General features: G+C 42.4%; 1 protein-coding gene across 1 annotated transcript in view; it reads left to right on the forward strand.

The window, feature by feature from the left end:
• The window catches only part of MUC2 (mucin 2, oligomeric mucus/gel-forming), a 69,788-nt gene that overhangs the window by 40,136 nt on the left and 5,526 nt on the right, over positions 1–24,126 (forward strand). Inside the window, 18 exon segments of the mRNA XM_075130040.1 lie at positions 285–452; positions 3,942–4,412; positions 6,415–7,371; positions 7,741–7,810; positions 8,702–8,886; positions 10,999–11,469; positions 12,563–14,013; positions 15,636–15,804; positions 16,834–17,081; positions 19,197–19,380; positions 19,545–19,743; positions 20,392–20,570; positions 21,297–21,366; positions 21,709–21,809; positions 21,946–21,977; positions 22,357–22,537; positions 22,747–22,851; positions 23,469–23,509. Coding sequence (XP_074986141.1) covers positions 285–452; positions 3,942–4,412; positions 6,415–7,371; positions 7,741–7,810; positions 8,702–8,886; positions 10,999–11,469; positions 12,563–14,013; positions 15,636–15,804; positions 16,834–17,081; positions 19,197–19,380; positions 19,545–19,743; positions 20,392–20,570; positions 21,297–21,366; positions 21,709–21,809; positions 21,946–21,977; positions 22,357–22,537; positions 22,747–22,851; positions 23,469–23,509 — 5,282 coding nt within the window.

The following is a 24,126-nucleotide window of genomic DNA, read 5'->3' on the forward strand; positions in this document are numbered from 1 at the left end:
CATTTTAGAATGGTAAAAGAATATGTGTGCGTACGTGTGTAATTCATCCTTACATTTTTCGAATTAAGTTGCAAAACAAAAGCTTGCTTTTAAACAGACAGCTCCAGACCTGCTGTAACCAGATATGATTCCCATAAAAGTGTCTAGGCCTTAATCAGTGATGACATAAAGGCTGGTGTAAGAGAGCTGGCATCTCCCTGAAAGGCAAATCTTTGACGTTTTCACATGGCCCAGAAAATGGTGATTAGAAACCTATGAAAAAATCACAGTATGGAACTCCTCAGCGATATATGAGAATCCATTAAATATTTAATGCAGAGCTAAGAAATTCCCTGTCATCTCCATTGTAGTTTTAGGACAAAAAGTGTAAGGTGATGTTTCCACTGGGCTTATCTGTAGTAATAAAGACCAAGTCCCAGGGGTCCTGATTCTAATATCTGTCTGCCTCAATTGTGAGATCAGTGTTTACTGCTGCTGGTCAGAATGCACCACAATTACAACTACCACTCCCAATGACCACCAAGCCCCCAATCTCTACAGTCACAACTATCACAAACTCTCCAACCCTCCGCTTGCAACTACCACTGAGTTCCCAAATCCTACACACACCAGCACAACTACCACCAGGTGCCCCCAACCCTCACACCCATAAATATAGCAACCAACGAGACCCCAACCCCCACACCCACAACTACCATGAAGGCCCTAACCCCCACACCCACCAATACAGTGACCATTGAGCCTCCAACCCCCACACCCACAAGCACAACTTCCAGCAACCCCCATACCCACCAACATAACTACTACCAGGTCCCCAACCCCTACACTAACCACCCCCACCACCACACCAGCAACCACTATCAGCACTGAGCCGCCCCCAGCACCCACTCCAACCATCACACTGCCAACCCCAGCACCACTGAGCATCCAACACCAAATGCCAACACCAAAAACCACTACAACTAGCACCACTAAGCCTCCAACCACTAAAACTACCACCATGCCATCATCAAACATTATAAGCGGAACCACAACGAGCATTTCAACAGGTAAACAAGCATTGAACAATAACTGACCACAATTAATGATAAGAATAAAATTCTGAAAGCGTTGATGTGATTCTCATTAACTTAAGTTAACCAACAGTAAAAATTCAGACAAAGTGTCCTAACAGCAGAGATGTATTTACTGTGTTCATCTCTGTTTAGCCTTCCAGAATTTCTAACAAATAAGAAATAAGAAATATAGCATCAGCTGGAAAAAAAGCCCACCACCTTTTTATTTTTTATTTGAACATTGTACGTTTTGGCCAAGATACCCTTTCACCTGCTAATTTAAAGCTAATTGATATTTAAAAAAGTATGTATTGCCAATAGATTTTGAACAAGGTATTTTTTGAGACTTAAGAATAAAATAATAAATACTTGTATTTTCACTTGGAATAAATCCTGCCCCTGATTTACGTGGGAATAAGAGGCATATTAAGTCCCTTATTCCTGTATAAACTGGATCCATATCTATCCCACCAAACCTCAGGAGGCTGAAACTGGTATTCAAGAGTGTGCAGAGCTTCTCTGGGACTACTTTGTAAGCAGGTGATACTGAGCTACTCATGGGCTAGGGAGTTAATATAAGTATAGGTTTCAGAGTAACAGCCGTGTTAGTCTGTATTCGCAAAAAGAAAAGGAGTACTTGTGGCACCTTAGAGACTAACCATGCTCAAATAAATTGGTTAGTCTCTAAGGTGCCACAAGTACTCCTTTTCTTTTTGCGAATATAAGTATACACTCTGTGTTCCTGCCCAAGTCTGGTCATCTGACTATTGTTACTATGTCTCTCCCACATGTAAGGCTTGGGTGGGATGAGTGATTAATGCATCCCTGGATATGCATAATATTTATCACATTTGCATGTATTCCTTGATATATGCAGCCCTCAATTCCACCAGTCCTAGAGGGGATTTTCTGTCCTGTGGTGTCAATTCCAGTGAATAGTACTGATGTTCCTATAAAAAAGACACAACCTCAAGGTAGCAAAGGTGGAATTTAAAGAATCCACATTGTTGAGAGGATGAGTTGATATTTTTCATTGAGAGGAGTGAAAGGATTGTTCTTGTGCATAACCAATGCAGGGATTTTGTAGGAGGTTAGAGGGGACAAGGTGTGAGGTAAGGCTTTTTGTGCTCTTACTTACTCTGTATGATGCTACAGTTTCTGGCTCACTATTGTGGGAGTGAAAGGGCTTTCTTTCTTCCTAGATTGTGATTAACCCCTCAAGAGTGCACAAAGGTGGGCAGAGGGGTGGCGGCATTGAGATCCCTCATCCCTTGTACTTCGGGGCAAAAAGAGAGCCAGGTCACAAAGACCAGGGTGTCTATTACTATCAGTGACACTGGACATATCCCAAAGTGGAGGAGAACATGGCTCTGCTGTTCTGCATCCCTCACACAGTTAATTGGAGCAGGGCTGCACATAAGGAGCAGATGCTGCACCCTTTTGAAGGCTTTTTTATCCTCCAGTCTTCCATGTTCTCCTTGAGAAGACCAGAGGCTTTCCAGTTGAGGCAGCCAGAATGCATCTGCGGAGTCCAGCGAGGTTACACCCTCACTCCACTGCTGCAATTGCTCTGTCTTTAGTGATTAGGAGAGAATCCTTTGTGTTGCAATGAGGGATGTTCTCTACAGTCTATATTTTATATAACTTAGCAAATTTTGGATTTTCTCAGAGAGTTTATTATCTCAGAAAACTGTGTGTGTGAGAGGGGAGGCGAATGTATTTACTACAAAAAGAAAAGGAGTACTTGTGGCACCTTAGAGACTAACCAATTTATTTGAGCATGAGCTTTTGTGAGCTACAGCTCACTTCATCGGATGCATACCGTGGAAACTGCAGCAGATATTATATACACACAGAGATCATGAAACAATACCTCCTCCCACCCGGTATTGTTTCATGATCTCTGTGTGTATATAATATCTGCTGCAGTTTCCACGGTATACATCCGATGAAGTGAGCGGTAGCTCACGAAAGCTCATGCTCAAATAAATTGGTTAGTCTCTAAGGTGCCACAAGTACTCCTTTTCTTTTTGCGAATACAGACTAACACGGCTGTTACTCTGAAACCTGTATTTACTACAGTTAAATTTGTTTTATAAATAATTTAGATATTTACATCTGCTCTTCTTTTCCCCCACTTGTGTCGTATCCATCAGTAACAACCACAAGTTCCATTATGAAAAGTATTGATTCCACAAAAGCATGAATATGTATTTGTTTTACTCTCTACAGTAGGACTTACTGACTATATTTTCAGTATATGCCCAGCACAGCGATTGCGGACTGAGGCTTGGTATTACAATATCTCATTATGCCTCATGGGTATTCTCTATCCTTATGACATACTACCTCAGGATACCGTCTCTTTGCCCAATGAGCCACTGCAAGTCTACTTTTGGGGATGAAACACTGCTTTATGGCTGCTTTGTTCTGGGTCTTTATACTATACTAGCCAATCCATTGTAGCAATGACAGAATTTAGATAGAAGTTGCTGGAAAAGCAACTAACAGGAGGGTGTCAGATAAAGTAGGAAGTGCCTACTTGATCTTCTTCCTTCTACCATTCTACTCTTACATGTAACTGTTCATGCTATATTGTTTTCTGTGCATAAGAAATACCAATTTAGCACATTCACAGTCTGATTTTGATCTTGCACTATTTTTAGGCAGTTTACCTCCATTGACTTGAATTGAAACACTTGTGACTTAAACTGGTGTAGATGAGATCATAATCCTGCTCTCATGTCAAATCTTTGTAGGTTGCAGTAGTTTTTTGTTTTGGACCAATGTACATCCAGTGCATCACTCGCAGCACTGCTTACCTCACTACCATGTCATGCATGTTTCTCTTCTTTCTAAATTCTGTGTTCCATTGTTGTCTTGCAGCACCATGTACACCTATGTTTGAATATTGTTGGTGGTCTTCCTGGATTAGTGTCAGTGTCCCAGAATATGGTGAAGATAAAGGTGATAATGAAACCTATGAGAAAATCAGAGCATGGAACGCCTCAGCAATATGTGAGAAACCACAAAATATTTCATGCAGAGCTCAGAAACTCCCTGATGTCCCCATTGAAGATTTAGGACAAAAAGTGCAATGTAATGTTTCCACTGGGCTTACCTGTAAGAATAAAGACCAAGTCGAGAGCCTGATTCCAGTATGCTACGATTATGAGATCAGTGTTTACTGCTGCTTATCAGTTTGCTCCACACCTACACCTACCACTCCAACGACTACTGAGTCCTCAACCCCCACAGCCTCCACCACCACTGAGTCTCCAACTACCACCCTGACAACCACTACAACTAGCACTATCCCCACATCAACTACTACAACCAAAATCAGCACTTCAACAGGTAAGTATTGAATGATCACTGCGCACACTTAATGATAACAACAAAATTCTATAGGTGTTCATGTGATTCTCAAAAAGAAACGGAGGACTTGTGGCACCTTAGAGACTAACAAATTTATTTGAGCATAAGCTTTCGTGATTCTCATTAGCCATAGGTAACCATTATTAACGATTCAGATATGGTAGGGTGGATACAGAGGCTACAGTCAGAATTGTGCTAACATCAAAGATTTATTTAATGGGTTCATCTCTGTTTAGCCTTCCAGAATTTCTAAGAAAATATTACACGACATATAGCATCAACAGGAAAAATGTCATTTTTGAACATTATACATGTGGTCTTAGATGTCCTTCCATGTGTTAATTTAAATGTAATTGATATTTTAAAGCTATCTATTGCCAATTGATTTGAAACAAGGTGTCAAGGTTCCTCCCCCACTCTGAACTCTAGGGTACAGATGTGGGGACCTGCATGAAAAACCTCCTAAGCTTATCTTTACCAGCTTAGGTCAAAACTTCCCCAAGGTACAAAATATTACACCCGTTGTCCTTGGACTGGCCGCTACCACCACCAAACTAATACTGGTTACTGGGGAAGAGCTGTTTGGACACGTCTTTCCCCCCAAAATACTTCCCAAAACCTTGCACCCCACTTCCTGGACAAGGTTTGGTAAAAAGCCTCACCAATTTGCCTAGGTGACTACAGACCCAGACCCTTGGATCTTAAGAACAATGAACAATCCTCCCAACACTTGCACCCCCCCTTTCCTGGGAAATGTTGGATAAAAAGCCTCACCAATTTGCATAGGTGACCACAGACCCAAACCCTTGGATCTGAGAACAATGAAAAAGCATTCAGTTTTCTTACAAGAAGACTTTAAATAAAAATAGAAGTAAATAGAAATAAAGAAATCCCCCCTGTAAAATCAGGATGGTAGATATCTTACAGGGTAATTAGATTCAAAAACATAGAGAACCCCTCTAGGCAAAACCTTAAGTTACAAAAAAGATACACAGCCAGAAATAGTTATTCTATTCAGCACAATTCTTTTCTCAGCCATTTAAAGAAATCATAATCTAACACATACCTAGCTAGATTACTTACTAAAAGTTCTAAGACTCCATTCCTGGTCTATCCCCGACAAAGACAGACTATAGACAGACACACAGACCCTTTGTTTCTCTCCCTCCTCCCAGCTTTTGAAAGTATCTTGTCTCCTCATTGGTCATTTTGTTCAGGTGCCAGCGAGGTTACCTTTAGCTTCTTAACCCTTTACAGGTGAGAGGAGCTTTCCCCTGGCCAGGAGGGATTTCAAAGGGGTTTACCCTTCCCTTTATATTTATGACACAAGGTTTTTTTGAGATTTAGTAATACTATAATAGAGACGCATATTACTACTTAGAACAAATCCTGGCCACGGTTTACATGGGAATAAGAGGCATGTTAAGTCCCTAACTCCTGTGTAAGCTGGTTCCATACCTGTCCCTCCAAAGCTCAAAAGGATGAAACAGGTATTGAATAGTGCACAGAGCAATTCCCATGACTGCTATTTAGGCAAGTGATGCTGAGCTGCTCATGAGCAAAGGAGTTAATATCTATTATTCTTCTATGTCTCCCACATGTAAGGCTTGAGTGGAAGGACTGATCGCTGCCTCATTGGATATGCATAATAATTATCACATTTGTCCTTTTCCTAAATATATGCAATCCTTGATTCCACCATTCCTATGGTGAATTCTAGTGAATAACACTGATATTCTTATACGAAAGACACAGCCTATGTGAATCTGAGATTCAATTTTAAGAATCCAGGATGTAGCACTGCTCTGTACAAACCATATTTATGTCACTTAGCATAGTTTGGATTCAGGGTACCTACTGTCAAAGAGATCATTATCACAAGAAGTAATGTGGTAAGAGTAGCATATGTATTTCCTATAGTCATTTTTTTTACCAATGATTTGGATATTTACATCTGAATTCCCTTCTGCCACCACCACAGCAACACCTACCCCAGAGACAACGACACCTACCACCACCATCACCACCACCACCACAGAAACAACCACCTCAGAGACAACGACACCTACCACCACCACCACCACTACCACGGAAACAACCACCTCAGAGACCACGACACCTACCACCACCACCACGGAAACAACCACCTCAGAGACAACGACACCTACCACCACCACCACCACCACGGAAACAACCACCTCAGAGACAACGACACCTACCACCACCACCACCACGGAAACAACCACCTCAGAGACAACGACACCTACCACCACCACCACCACCACCACCACCACGGAAACAACCACCTCAGAGACAACGACACCTACCACCACTACCACCTCAGAGACCACGACACCTACCACCACCACCACCACGGAAACAACCACCTCAGAGACAACGACACCTACCACCACCACCACCACCACGGAAACAACCACCTCAGAGACAACGACACCTACCACCACCACCACCACGGAAACAACCACCTCAGAGACAACGACACCTACCACCACCACCACCACGGAAACAACCACCTCAGAGACAACGACACCTACCACCACCACCACCACCACGGAAACAACCACCTCAGAGACAACGACACCTACCACCACCACCACCACCACGGAAACAACCACCTCAGAGACAACGACACCTACCACCACCACCACCACCACCACCACGGAAACAACCACCTCAGAGACAACGACACCTACCACCACCACCACCACCACGGAAACAACCACCTCAGAGACAACGACACCTACCACCACCACCACCACGGAAACAACCACCTCAGAGACAACGACACCTACCACCACCACCACCACCACGGAAACAACCACCTCAGAGACAACGACACCTACCACCACCACCACGGAAACAACCACCTCAGAGACAACAACTACCACCACCATCACCACAGCAACGACTACCCCAGGTAAGAGTTTTACAGATAGATTGCATAGAAATTTGGCTTCTTACAACTGTTTATAACTATGCTTTTGCATGGTTTTATCATGGTGAACTAAGAAAGTTTTGAAATATTAGATGTTGCTCTATCCTTCAATGCGGGGAACCTCAGATATTGGTGTGACTGATGGTCTCACCATTATGAAAATGTTCCTGAATCCCAAGGTCACAGCTGGGAGTCTGAAGCAAGTGCTGTAAATCTTTGGGGCTGGTGCACTGATGGAAGGTGCCCTTAGTGTCTTGGACAAAAATCCTGAACTGAATGTTGGTGGGATTTTAGCTACTGTTTTCATTCCTCTGGAACTCTTGTGGTGATACTATTATTTTTCCATTGCAGTTACCACCACAACCTCTTCAACCTCTACAAGTAAGTTTCTTTATTACGAAGCTCCTCATTGTGAAACATGGTAGGTAGAAAATAAGGGACAAGAAAGAAAAAGAGATACATTTTCATTTTAGAATGGTAAAAGAATATGTGTGTGTACGTGTGTATTTCATCCTTGCATTTTATGAATTAAGTGGCAAACAAAAAGCTTGCTTTTAAACAGTCAGACAACTTTAGACCTGGTGTAACCAGCTATGATACACATAAAAGTCTCTTGGCCTTAATCAGTGATGATGTAAAGGCTGGTGTAAGAGAGCCGGCATCTCCCTGAAAGGCAAATCTTTGATATTTTTACATGGCCCAGAAAATGATTATTAGAAACCTATGAAAAAAAATCACAGTGTGGAACTCCTCAGCGATATATGAGAATCCACTGAATATTTCATGGAGAGCTCAGGAATTCCCTGTCACCTCCATTGTAGTTTAAGACAAAAAGTGCAATGTGTTGTTTTCACTGAGATTATCTGTAATAATAAAGACCAAGTCCCAGGGGGCCTGATTCCAATACCTGTCTGCCTCAATTCAGAGATCAGCAAATACTGCTGCTGGCCACAATGCACCACAATTACAACTACCACTCCAATGACCACAAAGCCCCCAGTGCTGACCAGTACACCTACCACCAGCCCCCCAACCCTCCACTCAAAACTACCACTGAGCCTTCAGCCCCAAGTACAGCAACCAAAGAGCCCCCAATCCTCACACCCATAGCTACCACCAATCCACCAACCCACGCACCCACCAACACAACATTGAGTTTCCAACCCCCACAGCCACAATGACAATTTCACCAAACCCCCACACCCACCACCACAACTACCAATGAACCCATAACCCCCACACCCGCAACTAATACTGAGCCTCCAATCCCCATACCAACCACCCCCACAATCACACCAACAACCACTATCAGCACTGAGACACCAACACCCATTCCAACCACCACCCTGACAACTAGCACGACTAAGCATCCGACACTCACTCCAACCCCAACACCAACAACTACTTCAACTAACACCGCTAAGCCTTCAACCACTACAGCTACCACCATGCCACGATCAAGTGCTGCATCAGGAACCACAACCAGTACTTCAGTAGGTATGAACTGAAGAATAACTGCCCATAGTTAATGATAAGAATAACAATCTTTAAGTGTTGACGTGATTCTCATTAACCAAAGGTAACCATCAGTAAAAATTAAGATATAGTAAGATGGACATGGAAGCTATAAACAGAAGAACCCTAACAGCAGAGATTTATTTACTGTGTTCATCTCTGTTTAGCCTTCCAGAATTTCTAACAAAAATCATATGAAATATAGCATCAACTGGAAAAAACTCCCCCATCTTCTTTTATTTCAACAATATACATTTTGGCCAAGATACCCTTCCACCTGCTAACTTAAATGTAACTGATATTTTTAAAAAATATGTATTGCCAATTGATTTTGAACAAGGTATTTTTTGAGGCTTAAGAATAAAATTATAGCGACTTGTATTTTCAATTGGAACAAATCCTGCCCCTGGTTTATGTGGGAGTAAGGGGCATATTAAGACCCTTACTCCTGTGTGAACTGGTTTCATATCTGTCCCACCAAATTTCAGGAGGCTGAAACTGGTATTCAAGAGTGTGCAGAGCTTCTCTGGGGCTGCTTTGTAGGCAGGTGATAGTGAGTTACTCATGGGCTAAGGAGTTAATATAAGTATACACACAGTGTTCCTGCCCAAGACTGGTCATCTGACTATTGTTACTATGTCTCTCCCACATGTAAGGCTTGGGTGGGATGAGTGATTACTGCATTCCCAGATATGCCTAATATTTATCATATTTGCATGTATTCCTCTATATATGCAGCCCTCGATTCCACCAGTCCTAGAGGGAGTTTTCTGTCCTATGGTGTCAATTCCAGTGAATAGTACTGATGTTCCTATAAAAAAGATACAACCTCCAGGTAGAAAAGGTGGAATTTTAAGAATCTAGAAAATAGTGCATGCAGAGTGAGGATGAGCTCATATTGCTCCTTGAGAAGAGTGCAAGGATTTTTATTGTGACTAACCAATGCAGGAATTTTGTAGGAGGTTAGACGGGGCAAGGTGAGGTAAGGCTCCCTTTGCTCTTATTTACTTTGTATGGTGCTACAGTCTCTGGTTCACTGTTGCTGTGGGGGTGTCAAAGAACTTCCTTTCTCCCTAGATTGAGATTAGCCCTTCAAAAGTGCACAAAGGTGGAAGGAGGGGTGGCGGGACTGAGATCCCTCACACATCTGGGCAAAAAGAGAACCATCTCGCAAGGACCTGGGTATCTAATACTATCAGTGACATTGGGCATATCCCAAAGTGGAGGAGAACATGGCTCTGCTGTTCTGCATCTCTTGCACAGTTCATTGGAGCAGGGCTGCACATAAGCAACAGATGCTGCACCCTTTCCAAGGGTTTTGTGTCCTCCAGTCTGCCATGTTCTCCTCGAGAAGCCCAGAGGCTTTCCAGTTGAGGCAGCCAGAATGCATCTGCGGAGTCCAGCCAGGTTGCACCCTTGCGCCACTGCTGCAATTGCTCTGTCTTTAGTGATTAGGATAGAATCCTTTGTGTTGTAATGAGGGACATTCTCTACAGTCTATATTTTATACAACTTAGCAAATTTTGGATTCTCTCAGACAGGTTATTATCTCAGAAAACTGTGTGTGTGAGAGGGGAGGCGAATGTATTTACTACAGTTAAATTTGTTTTATAAATAATTGGGATACTTACATCTGCTTTCCTTCTCCTTTTCCTCCCCCCCCCCGCCGCCTTGTATCATTTCCATCAGATGCAAGTGGCTGGAAAAGCTACTAACAGGAGGGTGTCAGATAAAGTAGGAAGTGCCTACTTGATCTTCTTCCTTCTACCATTCTACTCTTACATGTAACTGTTCATGCTATATTGTTTTCTGTGCATAAGAAATACCAATTTAGCACATTCACAGTCTGATTTTGATCTTGCACTATTTTTAGACTAGTTTACCTCCATTGACTTGAATTGAAACACTTGTGATTTAAACTGGTGTAGATGAGATCATAATCCTGCTCTCATGTCAAATCTTTGTAGGTTGCAGTAGTTATTTGTTTTGGACCAATGTACATCCAGTGCATCACTCTCAGCACTGCTTACCTCACTACCATGTCATGCATGTTTCTCTTCTTTCTAAATTCTGTGTTCCATTGTTGTCTTGCAGCACCATGTACACCTATGTTTGAATATTGTTGGTGGTCTTCCTGGATTAGTGTCAGTGTCCCAGAATATGGTGAAGATAAAGGTGATGATGAAACCTATGAGAAAATCAGAGCATGGAACGCCTCAGCAATATGTGAGAAACCACAAAATATTTCATGCAGAGCTCAGAAACTCCCTGATGTCCCCATTGAAGATTTAGGACAAAAAGTGCAATGTAATGTTTCCACTGGGCTTACCTGTAAGAATAAAGACCAAGTCGAGAGCCTGATTCCAGTATGCTACGATTATGAGATCAGTGTTTACTGCTGCTTATCAGTTTGCTCCACACCTACACCTACCACTCCAACGACTACTGAGTCCTCAACCCCCACAGCCTCCACCACCACTGAGTCTCCAACTACCACCCTGACAACCACTACAACTAGCACTATCCCAACATCAACTACTACAACCAAAATCAGCACTTCAACAGGTAAGTATTGAATGATCACTGCCCACACTTAATGATAACAACAAAATTCTATAGGTGTTCATGTGATTCTCAAAAAGAAACGGAGGACTTGTGGCACCTTAGAGACTAACAAATTTATTTGAGCATAAGCTTTCGTGATTCTCATTAGCCACAGGTAACCATCATTAACGATTCAGATATGGTAGGGTGGATACAGAGGCTACAGTCAGAATTGTGCTAACATCAAAGATTTATTTAATGGGTTCATCTCTGTTTAGCCTTCCAGAATTTCTAAGAAAATATTACACGACATATAGCATCAACAGGAAAAATGTCATTTTTGAACATTATACATGTGGTCTTAGATGTCCTTCCATGTGTTAATTTAAATGTAATTGATATTTTAAAGCTATCTATTGCCAATTGATTTGAAACAAGGTTTTTTTGAGATTTAGTAATACTATAATAGAGACGCATATTACTACTTAGAACAAATCCTGGCCACGGTTTACATGGGAATAAGAGGCATGTTATGTTCCTTACTCCTGTGTAAACTGGTTCCACACCTGTCCCTCCAAAGCTCAGAAGGATGAAACAGGTATTAAAGAGTGCACAGAGCAATTGCTGTTACTGCTATTTAGGCAAGTGATGCTGAGCTGCTCATGAGCAAAGGAGTTAATATAACTTTATGCTCAGCATCCTGCATCTAGCTATTATTCCTGCATCTTCCCACATGTAAGGCTTGAATGGAAGGATTGACTGCAGCCTCACTGGATGTGCATATTAATGATCACATTTGTCTTTTCCCTAAATATATGCAGTCCTTGATTCCACCAGGCCTCTGGTGAATTCTAGTGAATAACACTGATGTTCTTACAAGAAAGACACAACCTATGTGAAGCTGAGGTAGAATTTTAAGAATCCAGGACATAGTAATGCTCTGTGCAATCAAATTTATGTCATTTAGCATAGTTTGGATTCATGGTACCTTCTGTCAAAGAGATCATTATCACAAGAGGCAACATGGTACGGGTAGAATATGTATTTACTATAGTAACTTTTTTACAAATGATTTGGATATTTATATCTGATTTCCTTATCACCACCACCACAGCAATGACTACTTCAGAGACAACACCACCTACCACCACCACAGTAACGAGTACCCCACCGACGACGACACCTACCACCACCACCACCACTACAGTAACGACTACCCCACAGACGACGACACCTACCACCACCACCACCGAAACAACCACCTCAGAGACGACGACACCTACCACCACCCCCACCACTACAGTAACGACTACCCTACAGACGACGACACCTACCACCACCACCACCGAAACAACCACCTCAGAGACGATGACACCTACCACCACCACCACTACAGTAACGACTACCCCACAGACGACGACACCTACCACCACAGAAACAACCACCTCAGAGACAACGACACCTACCACCACCACCACTACAGTAACGACTACCCCACAGACGACGACACCTACCACCACCGAAACAACCACCTCAGAGACGACGACACCTACCACCACCACTACAGTAACGACTACCCCACAGACGACGACACCTACCACCACCGAAACAACCACCTCAGAGACGACGACACCTACCACCACCACTACAGTAACGACTACCCCACAGACGACGACACCTACCACCACCGAAACAACCACCTCAGAGACGACGACACCTACCACCACCACTACAGTAACAACTACCCCACAGACGACGACACCTACCACCACAGAAACAACCACCTCAGAGACAACGACACCTACCACCACCACCACTACAGTAACGACTACCCCACAGACGACGACACCTACCACCACCGAAACAACCACCTCAGAGACGACGACACCTACCACCACCACTACAGTAACGACTACCCCACAGACGACGACACCTACCACCACCGAAACAACCACCTCAGAGACGACGACACCTACCACCACCACTACAGTAACGACTACCCCACAGACGACGACACCTACCACCACCACCACTGAAACAACCACCTCAGAGACGACGACACCTACCACCACCACTACAGTAACAACTACCCCACAGACGACGACACCTACCACCACCGAAACAACCACCTCAGAGACGACGACACCTACCACCACCACCACAGTAACGACTACCCCACAGACGACGACACCTACCACCACCGAAACAACCACCTCAGAGACGACGACACCTACCACCACCACTACAGTAACGACTACCCCACAGACGACGACTCCTACCACCACCACCACTGAAACAACCACCTCAGAGACGACGACACCTACCACCACCACCACCACTACAGTAACGACTACCCCACAGACGACGACACCTACCACCACCACCACAGTAACGACTACCCCACAGACGACACCTACCACCACCACCATTACAGCCACAACGACACCTACCACCACCACCACAGTAACGACTACCCCACAGACGACGACACCTACCATCACCACTACCATAGCAACTACTACCATCCCGTACGGATGTGAGTTACCTAATAATACTATCATTCCAGTAAGTATATTTCACATTTTTATTATATGTCTATGAAAGGAGACCAAGTTGTACTACTATATGTGCAATTTGGAGGATGCTATCTTGTGATATTTTAATTCATTCATTAACATAATGATCCTCTATTATGCTGGGTATATAAAGATTTTTCCATCTATGTCATATTAATTTCTTGGCTATTGTCATGGCACTCGGTGACCCTTTCTCTCATTATGGTAGCTCAGACATCATAACATTCTTTGAACTTAAGCTCTCAAGTGGCATTTCTTCAAGGGATCATATCACAGTGCAGAGCTTTGTCATACTGTGAAGGAGCTTTTGTGAAAGAGTGACCAAAAAGTCTCTTACCAGCAGCAAATTCCACATTCCATCCCTTCCTCTTTATCTTTCTAGTGTTTGTCAGAATGATTATGCCAAAGTATTAACTCATCTACCAACCCAAATCAGTCATGAACTGTAGTTTTGGTCAGATTTAATGAGCCATATTCTGAATGGCACAGAGAATGTGTTAAAACCTGGAACTCCCACGGAAGTCAATAGCCCAGCCCCTTTCTGGATTTGACCCAGTAACTTTCCAATCTGTAGCTCATGGCTGCTCTCTCCTAAGCAGTTGAAAATGTCTTACTCTAAAACAGTGGTGCTCAGCCTTTTAGAGACGGAGATCCTCTTCATCACCAAATGCAGTTGCAGAGAGACAAAAATAACCATGCTATGATATACTGACAATATAACATCATCCTGTATTGTCATGATGCATGGAGGTGAACATCTCGGAACATTGCACCAGAATTACTTTGTGTCTCACTATGATTCCATTTTATATGATCAGATCTCCCCTCCATTTTGGCTCTTTGTTCTGGGAAGGGGCGTGTTACTTCATTCTTTTTCCATTTATAATTCCAGCTGGAAAGAAACTTGAGACACTTCTTGTAGGGCCAAAGAGGGGTCTTGGCAATGCCAGTCCATTTTCTTTTTGCCACTGTGTTCTACCTTGCATGCATCAGTTGCATGGGGACCACTCCTCTGATAGGCAGGCTTCTGAAGCCAGGGATAGCAAGAGGAGCTCAAATCAAACAAATTTAGGTAGCGCCTCATGAAGTGCTCTGAAGGGGGTGTATTTGCCTCTAGTAGCACAAGGTTGGAATCACTGCACTAAAGACTTATTAAAGTGTACAAAGTTTTTACAGGCATGGCATATTCACCTGCACCTTTACTTTATGCTTGTGAAATGTGACATACAAAATAATTTTGGATCCATCTATTGGTTGACTGATGATAATCTTTCCAAAAAGACTATTAGTTGTCAATACCTCCGGTGAAGCTGCTGTTTTACACTGTGACCCAGGGAAGGGAAATCAGAATAAAACCTTGGTGACTGGCATAGTGCTCATAATAAATCCTTTACAGTCAATAATTATCAGTGCAGCAATCTCATTTTACAGACCTTGATGACAGTGCTGAATGGCGTGCTTTATTCTCACTTTCAAATATTTGTTTGGAATAAAGATGTTGGGAATATAAAGCTGTGTAAAATATCCAGAAATCAATTTTTTGTTTATTAGTCTGATTGCTTCATTGTAGATCTCACCTTCCACCCCTCTCTTCTTCTGTCTTAAATCCAGCCAGGTGAAAGCTACTGGCCATGTAACTGCACCAAGGCAATATGCATTTCCAACAACACATGGTACCTGGTTACGACTGAATGTGAACTTCCTCCTAAGCCCAGTTGTACCAATGGGCTCTCTCCTGTGCTGGTGCAGGGTGAATGCTGTCCGCAGTGGCAGTGTGACTGTGAGTATATAGTTTGAAGGATATTTTTGTCTCTGATGGAGACAATAATAGTTACAAGAGCTACACTATTTGTAGTGGGGGCAAGTGCTGTGCAAGTTTAGCCCTTCATATCCCTAGCAACGCAATTCAGTCTTAACTGTAGTACCACTTGCTAGCTTAGTCCTGGTGCCCCCCAGCTCTGCCACAGCACTTGCTTTTAACAATGTTTCATGAAATGCTATATTCTTCAGTCTTTCATTTTAGCTTTTTATTCTGTTAAATTATTTGAATTATTCAATTACAAATTAATATGTATGAACCCTTGATATAAATTAAGGTTAACAATGAAAAAATGCATTCAGATTTTGTTCTTCAAATTGTTTGGCTCTGGCAATTTTTTTATGATGTCATCTATACAGACCTGATGATACCACTTAATTACTCATGTCAACTGGTAGTTCACTACACGAGTAGTCCCATCAAAATAATTCGGCATATGGTACTACATGGCAGGAGAAGAGTGGTGGAATGTGGCCCTATATGATTATGTTAAAGATGGGCCCAAGCTGCTGAATTTGGATCCTGAGACAGCTGCTTGAAATGATCTTGAACTCTTTGATCCGGAAACTCTCACAAGTACAGGCCTACTTGTGAGAGTAATGGCACTTACTGATTTCAACTTGGTCGGAAATAGCACAAGAACAGCCTCTTTCAGAGAATTTTTGGTATTTCTGTTTGACGTCCTGTCTGAAATCTGGAGATCCAGGAAATGAAAAATGTAAACATAGAAAGAAAGAAACAAACAAACATAACAAGAAACAGTTCAGCTTCTTTAAATATGAAAAAGTTCCAGTTTGGGTCCAACTGAGGTTTTAGATTAATTCTCTATACTTATCTATAGTGCGCTTCATCCAGGTTCTCTCGTTCCTATTTGACTCCAATGCTAGTAGGGTATATTGGTCTTCCACTTACTAAAGACTTTATTCATAGTCTAGCTCTGCTTTCATATGTCACCATATACAGCTAAACTAACTCTCATTCTCTCGGTAGGCTATTGCACTGGTTGGGGAGACCCACATTATGTGACATTTGATGGACAGTACTATAGCTACCAAGGGAATTGTACGTATGTCCTGGTGGAAGAGATTAACAAAAAGATTGACAACTTTGGAGTCTACATTGACAATTATCACTGCGATGCACGGGACAGAGTGTCCTGTCCACGCACACTCATCGTGAGACACGAGACCCAGGAAGTGCGCATAAAGACTCTCAGAATGTTTCCTTTCCAAATACAGGTATTGGAAAGTGACTAATAAACCAAATGTACATGCTCAGATTGGTATTGATATACAGCTACACCTGCCCTCACTTAATCAGATTCACATCTTTATACGCTAGTGGCACTCAAAGCTGATAACTTTGGCAGCAATGTTAGGAAAATGGAATATTTGTTCTGTGGGTTGCTTTGAAGGAGTTTTATAGGAACACTACTTCATCTGCATATAGAAAGAGATCATCCCCCCCATCCCCTTTTCTAAACTCAGATCTTTACAATCCCCTGACCGTTCAAAACATGGATTATAGGAAGAATCCATTTTAGCTGACAACATAAAATGGAATACTGTATTATGACTTTTAAGGATTTTAATGTAGATAACAGCCTAAAGGAATAAATGTTATAGTAGATCAAAGGGTTTCCAATGAGCAAGGATCATCCCATTGTCCTTGTAAAGCAGGATTGAGGGAGTGATTGCAGGAGGGCATTGGATCTTTTTGGGGTTTGAACAAAAGACCACATTTGAATTAGAGATGGGAATCAAAGTGGTAGGCCAAGATGTTTCTAAAAGACATCCTCAACAGGCCAATGGCTTGGTGATAGTAGTCACACCTCAAGATGAGTTAAGATGCTTCCATTTTTGATTTTTCAAGTGAAGGGCTGTCATCAGTTTTATGTCATTGTTTAGCCACCATGTTCCAAGGATTAGGCTGTGGCATGTAATATAATCTGTTTTCTTCAAAATGTGTTGGAAGTACTTACTTTTAGGGTTCTTCATCTCCTTATTTTCCATCAGCAGATCTCTGCTGACTTTTGGACTATTAAGGTGGGGAATTTTAGAGGTGCAACTACAGGTAAAGTGTTGCAAGACTACAACATATGGCTAACTTCCCCATTGCCTCCTGAGACTGAGCAAAACTTATCAGTCCTAGATGAGCTTAAGGGAGATGCACTAGGCCAGTGGTTCTCACACTTATTTGATCAGGCCCAGCTTCTTGGTGTCTGTAGTCATTTATGCGCCCTCCCCACAAGTACATGTACTGCCACCCAGCTCTGAAGGTAGAGTGGACAGCAGCAGCTGCTGGCCAGGCACCCAGCTCTGAAGGTAGAGTGGACAGCAGCAGCTGCTGGCCAGGCACCCAGCTCTGAAGGCAACACTGCACCAGCACAGAAGTCAGGGTGGCAACAGGAAAAGTGACTTTCGTCAATATCACTTTTCACAGCAGACTTAGAAGTAAAGGTGTAGCAGTGCAGAAGTAAGGGAGGCAATGTGAAAAGTGATGTTTGTTATCCCTTTTCACCGCAGACTTAGTGCCCCATTGCCAGCCTTACTTCTGCACTGCTGCTGACAGGCGCAGCCCTGCTGCCCCAGGGCTGAAAGCCTGATCCACACTACCTCCATGTAAGGGATGGGAGGGGGGGCAGGAGGAGAGCCTGAGCATGGGCTCCTTCCCAGTGAGGGATTGATAAGGCAGGAGCCTGAGCTTGGGCGGTGGGGCTCTGGCTGTCCCCTTTATCCCTGCCTCTCAGCTGTGCACAGTCCTTCCGCACAAGCACCAGCCACCCAGGGTTGACAGCCCAAGCTCTTAAAAAACAAACAACACCCCCCCTCCCCACGGACCTCCCTTGACATATTCCTGCACCACCCCATAGTTTGAGAATCGCTGCACTAGGCCCACCACCTTGTTTTGAACTAGTAAATGATAAAAAATTTCTCCCCATATTTCATTCAATTCCATTTTTGTACAAATGTAGATCAAAGGTTTCCATTTCTTTGGAGCATTTTGGGGAGAGAGAGAAAATTTCAGCTCAGGTGCAGTGAAAATTTAGCAGGCATCTCCTATTACATTTAAGGGGGGCTGCATTCTAAATTCCATCCTCATTTCTCCAAAATTCTGCAAATGTATCCCCAGGCTGATGTACCCCTTCATTGGGCCTTAGAGAGAGAGTTCAACATTTCAGTCACATGTGCAAAAACATATAGCTCATTAGAAATAGAAAGCAAGGAAGCTCTGAGACATAAACATAACATTACTTTCCTTTATATTGTATCTCCAATGTAAGTTAATGATTGATAGATAGTTTTTATTAACATCATACAAAATGTCTCTTCTCCGTTTCCTTTACACATTAGGTGACGGTAAACAATAAGGAAGTGGCTACACCTTACGAAAAATACGGCGTGAGAGTCTTTAAGTCAGGCATAAATCATGTAGTGGACATTTCTAGACTTGGGGTAAACGTAACCTACAATGGATTGGCTTTCTCAATTAGATTGCCCTACCAGAGGTTTGGCAACAACACCCAAGGACAGTGCGGTGAGGATCTATTTTTCTACTTTTAGAATGAAATACAAAAAGTTAAATGTAAGCTCTGGCAGTAAGAGAGATGTGTTACTGGTTCTCTGTGATGGATGGAAATACAATGATTATTTGATAGTGAAGATTTGTGTGTGAATTCTTCTTCCTGTTGTCAATTTTAGGCACTTGTACCAACAACACAGCAGATGACTGCATGTTACCAGGTGGAGAGATCATAAATAACTGTGAAACCATGGCAGATCATTGGGTGATTAATGACCCTGAAAAGCCACACTGCTTTCCATCCCCACCTACAACGGCACCTTCTATCACCCCACCACCCTGCAAACCATCTGATCTCTGCAAGCTCATTAAAGAAGGGTAAATATACTAGAAGTGTGTACAGACCTTTAATTTTGGAATTCAGTGGCAATCTGAAATGCAAATATTTGCTGTTGCTTCATCGTCTCTTGCAGCTGCTTCTGCTCCTTCTCTCTCTTCCATTCCCTCTTTTCCATTCTCTCTAGCTTCCCTCCTAATCTGTTTTAATCTTTGCAACTTGCTCACTGCCTTTCAGCCTTCTTTAATGATTCTTCGGCCCTCTCATACTCTTCTGGGATCCCTTGTCCTTCTCCATCCCTTTCCACTTTGCTCCTCTACCATGCTCTCTCAGCAGTAGATGTAGGTCCCCTGAAGATCCCAAAGGGATCTCATGCTTGAGTTTCAGGATGTGGCTTCAAAAAGAGGAAATGTCCAACCAAGTCTTATCCACAACTCTAATTCATGGCAACGCTCAATTATATTCCTCCAGCTACTAGGTGGGAAGCAGTATTTTGGAAAGAGAGTAGTGGGTGGATAGTCTAAAGATTAAGGTCTAAGTGTGTTGGAAGGCTGCACTCCAGCGAAATGTTGATCTATCATTGATGAGTCCTGTTCAAATCTCCCATCATGCTAAAATATGGCATACAGCATATTAAACTGAGCACGGATCATTCAGTAAATAATAATGATACATGTTTCTGCTTCTAGCCCGTTCAAAGCATGCCATCCCTTTGTCAACCCTGACCACTTCTATGCAGCCTGCGTTTTTGACAGTTGTGCTGTTCCCAATTCTAAATTGGAGTGTGCAAGTTTGCAAAGCTACGCTGCCGTCTGCGCTGACCAGGGTGTCTGTGTTGATTGGAGAGGACATACCCATGATACCTGCCGTAAGTAGAGACATTTTTCTGCCATTTAACTCGAACTATTGGTTGTAGGGTCTATTTCAGTTCCCCTTTCGTTAATGGGTTACTTGGCTCTCCAAGTCTCTAATGACTGTAATAAACACCAAAAGCTTTGTTGAAATAATTTTACAGGCCAGATTTCAAAGATGGGGGAAATAGATGAGCCTGTAAAAATGCATGTGTTCTCATTGTGAGTGAAATGCTCTACATCTGTTTGAGCAAATGCCTGTGTGCCCAGTATGTGGATTTTGCAGGCACAATGGGTGCATTTACATATTTAATGGGAGACCAACTTTTTTTTGCTGGTGCAGTGTGGGGGCATTCCTATCTTCGAAAATGTGGCTCTAAGAAACCCTAGCAAACAAAAGTATTTGTATTCAGAAGGTCAAATCCTGTTCTTACCCTGGCACAACAGGATGGGGATGTGCTTTGCATATGTTACTTAATGTAAAATCACCTACCACCCAGAGGCCCTGCAATACCTGTCTACTTGCGGGAGGGGCCATGGATGGATTTTTCCCTCTTAAGTCTGAGTTTCTTGGTTGTTATGGTTCTCAGTCAGACCTGCAATGTTATTGAATGAGTGTGACATATTTTTAAATCTATTTGTTTCCAATGTTTGTTTGAAGATTATCAAAGGTGTACATTTGCTGGACCTGCTTATGATGGTCTTGCTGAAATATTTCTTTCTCTGTATTTCTTCCATTCAAGCTCTTGAGTGCCCATCACACAAAGTATACAAAGCATGTGGTCCTATTGAAGAGGTGACCTGCAAGTCAAGGTAAATAGTAACTTTCCTGCCAGTCAGGTCCCATGCAACTACCCACTGATAGATAATCTACAGAGAAGTGAGGAATATCCAATTTAACAATCTTGATTTAAAATAGAAATCTTTGAGACAGCCTTTAACTGGTTATCATTGTATCTGCCCTCGTATCCTCTCATACAGCTGAATCAAATACTGTATAGTGGAATAAACTAAGATTAGAATCAGGATGATTTACAATCTGTAAATGTCACATGTGCAGTTTCTTTTGCCCATATATTTCTGGATAAAATATATTTGGCCAACCTTCCACTGTGTGTCATTGATGATAATGGTGGTCTTTTTTGTCTTGTACAGCCAAGTTGCACAAAATCAAACCAGTCACGTGGAAGGCTGCTTCTGTCCTGAGGGAACAATACCTTATGGTGATGGTGTGGATGTCTGTGTAAAAATCTGTGGTAGGTTGTGTTACCATATTTAAATGTATTGCATTTCATTTTTGTTGTTGCCAGGTCATTTATACAATATAGTTCTGAATCTGGCTACCTGTCATCGTATCAGTGGTAATGGAGATTTATTTTGCTCTATTTGCAGGGTGTGTTGGACCAGATAATGAACCTAGAGAGGTATGTTACACATTTGCTTTGCCATTGCAAGTATTTTGTTTCTCCTCCATACCAGTCCTGTTTTGTAAAGACTCCCAGGTTTTCATCCATACACTTATTTGGTAGGTGAGTGGAATTTTGAAAATCCTTGATTTATATTTATCTCAGCTTGACTTATACATTAGTGGGAGATATTGTCTTTAGACAGCTCCTGATGATCAATTTCCAGACTACAAAATAGTTAATTTATAATTCCATTCTGCTCCCTCCTAACACGTACATGTACACATACTTACACTTAAACACACAGCACAGCCCACTGAAAACAACAGATTTATGGGTTTTTTTTCTCTTCACTAACTATTCATTTAATTGCTTTCTTCTCTTTCTTTAATGACAGTTTGGGGAAAGGTTTGAGTCTGACTGTAAGAATTGCATTTGCCTGGAGGGTGGAAGTGGCATTGTCTGTGAGCCCCTCAAATGTTCAGAGCAAGAGGATAAACCAAGCTGCAGTGACGAAGGCTTTTATGAGGTCACTGAAGTCAATCCTGCCAACATCTGCTGCAACATAACTTCCTGCAGTAAGTTCCCCTTTTGCTTCATTTACAGCACTCTACTGCCCCTCAGACTTTCTTTTGCAATAATGGTTGCATTATTCATTTGTGTTTAATTAATTGAGATTAGTCTGTGAAGCCCAGGCCAGCTAAATGCTTGGACTGAGCCCGGCCAAGTGGCATATTTCTCTCTGTAGCCGGTATTTTACATTTCTCTTGGCTTTTTCCCTTTGCAGGATGCAATGTGACCTTTTGCACAACCATCCCTCCTAAATGTAAACTGGGTTACGAACTTGTTGGCGATATTCCCCCTGGCAAGTGCTGTCCTACATATGAGTGCGGTAAGTCACTTTTAAATATATGAGAACAGTCAGTATTGCTTGAGCATTAAGCTTGGTAGCCAACACAGTATGCTTCTCTTTCGGAGGAGGCAACAAAACCAGGCTTAGATTCTAGGTTGCTACCATGGGCGAACCCAAGTAGTAGCTGCGAAAATGGTAGTGCAAGGGAGACGAGAGATAGCTCACCCTGGTCAGGTCAAATATTTCTGGTTATATGCCTATGTAAGAATAGTGGGATTGTTGACTGGGTCTTGAGTCCTCCCATAAGAAATTGTCCCTATGAACTTTAGCGATAGGAAAAGCAGATGACCATTCCTGGATAGTTCCAACTAAACATATCAGGAAACAGTTTGCAACTGTCCAGTGGACATCCTGGGATGTAAAACCTGGGATATAGATATTCAAACCAGACAGCCTTTCTCTTTTGTGGGTGCAAATTGTACCTTACAATATTTGTGTCCATGTATTGCACAATTTGCACTGCAAAAAGAGAATCTGGGTGACACTTTTAACATTTCTGTTGTGATTATTTGTGGAGGAAATTTGCATGACTGGGATAATAAAATTTGGCACTTTCCTTGCATGTATAACCATACAACTTTTGCCTTATTTCACAGTTCCCAAGAAGGTTTGTGTGCTTCAGAATGCTGAGTACTTGGTAAGTTTCCATTTCTTCATGAGAAGGACTCATGGGTCCCAAGAAACATTTGAGTCCCAAGAACACTCTTTAATTTACGTGCTTTGAGGCAGTTTGCATTTGGTACAATTAATTTTTAGAGACAACTTCCCCGCTCCCCCCACCACCCCAAGCTGTAGTCAGGGGTTTATCTGTTACACAGAGTGTAACACTTTTCAGAGAAAGTTGCTGCAGGTAAGAGAGAATGAAGCACTGGCTCTAAGCAGCAGCATCATGGATATAAAGATTTGTTCTTAATACACAATGTACATGTCCCTAAAAAATTAAGGCACATTTAACATCAGCACTTTGCTGCACGATATTAAGGCCTTGCTGTCACAAATAAAGAGGGATGGGTAAGGGCCACATTCTGTACTGGCTTACATCCCCTATAATTCTATTGGCTCCAGTAATTATTTTATTTATTTAATACAGACAGATATTAAGTTACCCACTTCGTATGCACCATAATGCATAGCATGAATATTTGTCCTCTGTGTCTATGACGTGTTTCCCCTAGTGGATGTTTGTTTGTGGGGGAAGTATTGGATATTAGAGATACGTTTCTCATACACATCATGCCTTGCTAATACCAGAAC

The sequence above is a fragment of the Caretta caretta genome, chromosome 6, assembly GCF_965140235.1.
Source record: "Caretta caretta isolate rCarCar2 chromosome 6, rCarCar1.hap1, whole genome shotgun sequence".
Classification (NCBI taxonomy): domain Eukaryota; kingdom Metazoa; phylum Chordata; order Testudines; family Cheloniidae; genus Caretta; species Caretta caretta.